At 46.3% G+C, this 7,455-nt stretch overlaps 1 protein-coding gene across 1 annotated transcript in view; it reads left to right on the top strand.

The window, feature by feature from the left end:
• The first annotated feature begins 4,211 nt into the window (after nucleotides 1-4,211).
• Nucleotides 4,212-7,455, top strand: part of WNT8A (Wnt family member 8A) — a 4,129-nt gene continuing 885 nt past the window's right edge. The window contains exons 1-5 of the mRNA XM_069104217.1: nucleotides 4,212-4,279; nucleotides 4,379-4,412; nucleotides 4,973-5,111; nucleotides 6,156-6,281; nucleotides 6,936-7,078. Coding sequence (XP_068960318.1) covers nucleotides 4,212-4,279; nucleotides 4,379-4,412; nucleotides 4,973-5,111; nucleotides 6,156-6,281; nucleotides 6,936-7,078 — 510 coding nt within the window. The remainder of the gene's footprint in view (nucleotides 4,280-4,378; nucleotides 4,413-4,972; nucleotides 5,112-6,155; nucleotides 6,282-6,935; nucleotides 7,079-7,455) is intronic.

Here is a 7,455-nt window from a genome sequence, read left to right on the forward strand (position 1 = left end):
TCAGAAAAGAAAGATCACTGGAAAATCCACTTTCCTCATTAGACATTTATGGTTGTCATTCATAAATTCATAATTAGGATCCGTTTATGTTACTACCAGTAATGTCTCCTGGATTAACGAGTTTCATAAGTTAATGGCCTGCTCTGCAAAGTAGGCCTTAGAGTCATAGACTGTTAAAATTGGAAAGTATCTTCCAGATCATCTAGTCCCACCTGTGAGTTTTGCCGATGAGGAAACCCAAGCCCAGGAAGGCTGACTGTTTTGTCCTCCCAGGACATACAACTAGTTAGTGGTGAGACCAGAATATGAACCCAAGTCTCCTAACTCCCATCCCAGGGCTCTTTCCATCAGGCAGTCTTCCTCTTGGAAAAACTGCCCCCTAGAAAAGATGGAGAAATAGCCTGGGGTTTACCCTTGAATCAACACCACAATCAAACAACCAATAAAAGAACAATTTATTAAACACCTACTTAGTTCCAGGTGCCAGAGATAGCAAGATAAAAGTGAAACAGTTTCTGCCCTGTCCTCAAGAAGCTTCCATTAAACATTGACTTGGGTGCCTATTTTGCACAAGGCAGATTTCTGGGGATGGGTGAAATGGACTGTGCTCAAATGAATATTCCAGAAAATCATAGACTTTTACAAATGTAAAGAATCTTAGAAGGTATAATCTTCCCCCCCTCCCATAGGCCCCCTCTTTTGGACTTGAGGAAGTGAGTCTGTGGAGAGGAAGTGCCCCACAATATGTGCCAAATCATGGTATAGGATCCAGGTTTCCAGTTCAATGTGTATTTATGTAATTGAATTGAAATGAAGGCAATATAAGACACAATAGGTCATCCTACATAGGAACCCAGGAAGAGAATGACAAGGACAGTACCCCAAACTCTGCCCAGGGTGGCCATTTTAAGGTCTGACTCAGTCCAGAAGCCCAGAGAGAAAGAGTTAGAAGTCCACCCTGCTATTCCAGGAGTTGAAAATTAGATACACAATAGAACTTCCAGCAGGGAGAAGTGGGAGCATGACTAAGGCTGAAGCTGATCTCTCTCCCTGGGGACCTCTAGGGTCTGTCTGGATTATGGGGAGGGGGAAGGAAGAGTGCCCTGAAGCAGTGGGGAGTCTGCATGGACCCTAGGGGGCCCTTCCTAGACACCTGAAGGAATGTGTGAGCCCTATCCTCCCTGCAGGGGCTGGGGGCTGGGGGCTGGGAGACAAGGCATTCATGACATTCTTACCCACCTGATGAGCATGGCTCCAGCAGCCCTCCCTGGGTCCCTGGGTGCTAAGTACTCTCCAAGCCTTACTAATAAACTAGGAAGTGAGAGGGAGATGTGGCCCTTTGGGGGAGTCTGAGGTAATCAACATTGGAAAGAGCACTGTAAAGACTTGAAAATTAAAAAGGGGGGGGGAAGAGGGAGGAAGGGAATAAGCATTTATTAAGTGCCTACTATGTACCAGGCACTATACCAAGTGATTTTAGAAATATTAACTCCTTTGATTTAAAACCCCAGGCATGGCTGGGAGTGCTTTGACTGTCTCTACCATTCCCCAGGTGAGGGAAATTATTTGGAATACAGTGATCTCAAGCATTTGTTGTGTCCTTTATAGTTTTCCAAGCACTCTTCCATCCATTATTCCACTTGTTCTTCATAAAAAAAAACTAGAGGTACACATCATTCTTCTCATTCTTAAAAGAGGAAACTGAGCCTCTGAGAACTTAAGAGAGCCCACAGTCACACCATTAGCTCCTAGGATTCCTCAGAGTCTTGGGACTCTGGGAGATCATAGGGAACTCCTCAGAACTGGGACTAGAACCCAGGTCTCCTGACTCCCAGGAGGCTGTTACAGTGGGTCAGAAGGTGATGAGTCAGGACCTCAGCTTCCAGTTCCTTCTTCTCCCTGACTCACTCAGAGTCCTCTAGTCACCTCCAGCTTTCCTTCCCCCACCCTGTGCCCTAGTTCATGTCACCAACAGGTGAAAACCTCCTTCCCTCCCCAAACATTATCAACGTACACCCTCCAATTTCATACCCAACGAAGCACAGAAACAGAAGAATGGATGCTTTGTGCCCTAGAAGTGACCATAAGGCCTCTGCATTTCATCAGGTCATGTTCTTCTGAGTTTGGAATGAATGCCACCCCTCCTTACCCTCACCCTTACCCCATTCCTGGGGCCACGTTAGGCAGCTTCACGAGATCATCTGCACTTGGAAAGTCCCAGATTCTCCTTGGAACTGTCTCTTTTCTTGCATCAACATTTGCCAACAGACTACCCCTGTGGTCTACTACTTCCTGTCATGGAATACTAGAATCTCAGAGTTGGAAATGACTCTAGAGGTCATCTATTCCAATCCATATTCAAATCACAAATTCCATCTCAGAGTCATTCCCGAATGTCTGAGAATATAGTCAATGGAACCTGTGGCTATGACGGGAAAGGGAGAAGGCTCTTATTGCAATCTGAGCAGCTGGAATTCAAGCAAACTGGAAAGAATGCTATTGGGAAATTTGGGTATGATGCCAGTGCCAAGAGTAATGCAGAATAATCTAGTGATGGGGGCAGAGGAGTCGTATTCACATGTATACTCCCATGTGTTCTGCCCCTGTGTGGAGGAGAAAACCAATGATACTAACTCACTGGTAGGGATGGGGCCTTGATCTATGATGTCATTGGTATAGGGGACTTTGGGGGAGAAAACTCCCTCTGTCGATGCAAGTGGAGCACTGTTTCTGCAATTTGTGGTCTTTAACAGCTGCCTACAGGGCTGACTTAATTGACTCACCCAGGATCATACAAGCAGTAAATGTCAGAGACAGGACTTGAGCCTAGGTCTTCATGACTTCTGGGTTCCTACAAGATAAGGTGCCTCTTTGACTCAGGATGTAGCAATTATAATGATGCTATACTATACATTAGTTCCACTTTTTAAGTACTAACTTAAAGTACTAACACCTACCAATTGTTAATAGTCCTTTGAGGCAGGGCAAGAATTGTTATCCTTTATTTGACAGAGAGAGAAACTGAAGCCGGAGAGTTTGGAAGTAACTCATCATCATAAAAAAAATTAAGATGCCCCTGATTAAAATTCACAAAATCTGGGTTCAAACCCTAGCAATCAGTCCTGTCCATCTCACAACTTCGGCTGAACATGCTAAGGAACGCAGAACCTCCTTGTTAACTGTCATATGTCTCTGTGCAAATGTGAGATTTTAATTAATTATTTATGACTACTAATTAGATTAATAATGCTGGTAGGGGACACTCCAAGGCTATGCAGAATCAGGGACAGAGTCCTGGTGTCCTGGCACTCCCAGGGTAGAGAGCTCCTTCCAACCAGCCCAAACACTGATTCAATCCACAGTTTTCTCAGTCTCAGATCCTTTGTCAGATAATAGCTCATATTTATATAGTGGCTTAAGGTTGGCAAAGCACTTTAGATATGTTATCTCGTTTCATCCACACCACAGCCCTGTTAGTTAAGTAGGTGTTATTCCTATAGATGAGAACATTGATACTAGGAATAGTAACTGGCCCAGGGTCACCAGTTAAGAAGTGTCTGAGGCTGAAAGAACTTCAGTCTGGAGTCTCCCAAACTCGAAATCCTGCCTGTGCTCTACCCAGATGAGCCCATGTTCCCATGACAGAGACAAAACTCTGAGTAACACAAGAGTCCCAGTTTCTACCCCACCCCCACGCCCACCCTTGGAGGGAGTTTGTCACTGGACAAATATGAATCTGATCCTAATATATCATATGGAAACCCCAAAGCGACCAGAGACATGGGACAGACTTAGGGGAAAGTTAGGTCAGACAGGGACCGGCCAGCCTTCTCCGTAAACCAGAGAAAAGTCCTAGACCCAAGGACTGGAGGGGGTGGTACTAGGCCACCAGGCAGGACGCGGCAGGCGGAGCTACTGGCTGTTCCCTCCTCTCACCTTTTGAAGTGCCGAGCTCCATGAGTGCGCTATTGGGCCACTGTCTCCCCTAACCGCATCATTGGAGAACAAATGAGATGGGTCACTGAGCTAGCTGGCGTTTTTTTTTCTCCCCCTTGGTTGTTTAGAACTTTCCCCTATAAATACCAAGGTCTCCATTTCGTCCCACTCCCCGAGGGCCAGCGGGCAGTGCCTTCATCCCTGACCCTCTGGGCTGGCGCTGCTTTGGCGATCCTGGGGGCTGAGGTCCAAACAGGACCCAGGAGAGCAGAGCCATGAATGAGCGCCTTATCCTTCTGGTGGCTGTGGGCATTTGCTATGCCACCCTCAGGACCTCTGCCTGGTAAGTCCCTACTCCCCAGCTCCTGCCCCAGAGGTACCTTCTCACAATGTGTTCTTCCATTCATTCACATTCACTGCTTATTTTCCCCCTTCACTATAGGTCAGTGAACAATTTCCTGATGACAGGTCCCAAGGTAGGACACTTTTTATCAGTATCTGTATGTCGTGATATTTGTGCCCTTGAGTGCAAATGTAGAGTGCGCATCTGTGGGCATGTGTGTACCCTTACACTGGTGTGTGTGCCCTATGTTAGGTTAGCAAATTCGGGAAGAAGGCGCAATGTTTGGGGGTCTTGGGGAAGGGGTGAAATGACAAAAAAAAAATGCCCACCCACAACCCTTTCCTCCAGGGTGAGGAATGGGTCAAGTGTTTTTTAATGAATGGAGATACACTGAAGAAAACCGAAGTTCACTCCTTCCCCCCCCCCCAAACCCCGCCCCCCAGGTTTTTACTTTTGCTTTGAGAGGGGTAGATGGAGAAGGAAGACTGTGAGGAAAGAAAGGGAGGCAGTGGTGGTGGGGAGGGAGGTGCTTATTCCCAAAGAAAGAATATTGCGATGAGTCCCCTGCCCCTGGAAGTGGTCATTTCAGCTCCTGCTTCCCTACCCCCACCCCATCCTCACCCTCAGGAGCTGGGAGCTGGGGACTCCCAGAGCAAGTTTTAGAAGCTGTGAGTTCTTCCTCTCCACTCCCAGGCCTATCTGACTTATACAACTAGTGTGGCTCTGGGTGCCCAGAGTGGCATCGAGGAATGTAAGTTCCAGTTTGCCTGGGAGCGCTGGAATTGCCCGGAGAGTGCCCTGCAGATCTCTACGCACAACCGACTGAGGAGTGGTAAGTGTTTTCCTGCTGGTATGGGCACCTGTTTCATTGTGCTTGTCCACTTATTTCTGTGTGGGTGGCTTCTAGGCACATCTACCTATCCTTATGCATATCTGTGGGTGTGCAAATATATTTTTACATAGATGGTGTCCTACATTATGCTGACATATTAAAATATGCATTTGGGGTCTTCAGAAGTAAGTGCAATGGAGAAGAAACAATGAATACCACCCCCTTAGAATTTAGGGCAAAGGGTAGGGGGTTGGAGTGGAATTGTGTTTAGTAAGTAGGGAGATATGCTAGAAAGAACTGCTTTCTATTTCCTGAGTTCTCAGATGTCTAATCATCATCATCATAAGTCATATTTATATAAAACAGTAAGATTACCTAGACTCTTGACATGCATTATCTCATTCAACCTTCACAGTAACCCTGGGAGGTAGGTACTATTACTATCCTCATTTTACGGATAATGAAACTGAGGCTCAAAGAGGTTAAGTGACTTGTCCAGGGTCATAAAGCTGGTGAATGCTGGGGGTGAAATTTGTGCTCAGATTTTCCTGACTCAAAGTCAAGCTTTCTTATTTTACTACACAAATAACATTCATTAATAACCAGACATGGGGTCATAGCCTCATAGCTACGGAGCCAGAAGGGAAATTAGAGGTCGTCTAGTCTAACCCCCCTCATTTGACAGCTCCAAAGTCATCGAAACAGTAAATGGCAGAGTGGGAATTTAAATCTGTATCCTTTGAGTCCAAATCCAGTGTTTTTTGGTGTGCACTTTTTCCCTCTGTACCATTTCAACACAGCAGGGTTTCTTATTCCCCCTGTATCACATTATGCCTTTATGGGCCTCAGTTTCCCCTTTAGTAATCATCATACCCTGGGGTTGGATGAATAGCAGCAAATATGCTTTGAATCCTGGGGCTGAAAAGTACTTTCCAGGCATCTGATTTCAGGTCTGCAGGATCAGTGTTCCAAAGCCAGGCCATCAGTCACCTTGATGAGGTGGGAGCTTCAGTAACATACCCTTTTAACATCCCTGTTCCAAAGCTACTAGGGAGACGTCTTTCATCCATGCCATCAGCTCTGCAGGGGTTATGTATACCATCACCAAGAACTGCAGCATGGGGGATTTTGAGAACTGTAGCTGTGATGAGTCCAACAACGGAAAAACTGGTAAGTTTGGAGTATGTGTGTATGTGTGTTTGTGCATGTATGTATGTGTTTGTGTGTGTATGTGTGTGTGTTTGTGTGTGTGTGTGCACATGAGGCGGATGGAATAGCTCCCTATTTCTGCCCTACTTTAAATCCATAGATCTGGAAAACTGAATGAGGAAGTTTGGGATGAATGGGGCTAGAAGCAAGCCAGAAGATCTGGAATTCTGGACTATGTTGGTTATCTAGCCATGGCCCATGCCCATTCTGCTAAGCTTTGGCAAGACTGTGAATAGAGCAGATCCCTAATCTCCCCCTCACCCACAGTCCCTGGCTTCTATTTTCATTCATAAGGGACAGAAGAAATCTAGTGGCTCTTTAGGAAAATCATCAACCTCCTTCCAGACTCAGGGTCATTTCTTCCACTCTCTGTTGATCTTTTTCTCCTTTTACTGTGGCTATTCCCCTCCCCCAGGCCAGACTATGCTGCTCCATTCTAAAAGGAGACAGCTAATTTTCAACTCAGTACAACAAGGGAACATTTTATTAAGTGCTTACTGTGTGCTTGGCACCGGGAATACCAATGGGAAAACTGAAAATAGTCTTTGCCCTCTTTCTTGGCTGACCGTGGACCTTCTGGGGGCAATGCCCTCTTCATTCTCCTCTTGCATACAGGTGGCCATGGATGGATCTGGGGAGGATGCAGTGACAATGTGGAATTTGGGGAGAGAATCTCCAAACTCTTTGTAGATGGCCTGGAGAAGGGGAAGGACGCCAGAGCTTTGATGAATCTGCACAACAACAAGGCAGGAAGGCTGGTGTGTACCTGAGCCACGTGGCCAGTCTCCTGGGCTCACCACCTTCTCGTGGTTTTCTTGTGGGAGCTGAGGGCAGAATGAAACTCATGCAACTGGATAGTGGTAGGTGCTGGGGACTGGAAGAATTCGAATGACCTGAATAGGAGCAGTCTCAAACCTACACCCAACTGAGACTGGAGCTAGTCCAGAGGAAGGGAGGGGAAAGAGTGTGAGTAGACTGTGGAGAAGCTTCCCCAGATTTAAAAGCCTGCTTCAGTAGACAGGGATATTCTGGGGCCCACTCTCAGAATCTCAAGGCAAATCCATTTGGACCATATAGACGACAGGCTCTGAGGCAAAGTACCAGTAAAGACAATGCCCAATAAATCTGAAGTGTA

The sequence above is a fragment of the Petaurus breviceps genome, unplaced genomic scaffold (assembly GCF_028583685.1).
Source record: "Petaurus breviceps papuanus isolate PSGF00001 unplaced genomic scaffold, PetGlider_PUasm1.0 685, whole genome shotgun sequence".
Classification (NCBI taxonomy): Eukaryota; Metazoa; Chordata; class Mammalia; order Diprotodontia; family Petauridae; genus Petaurus; species Petaurus breviceps.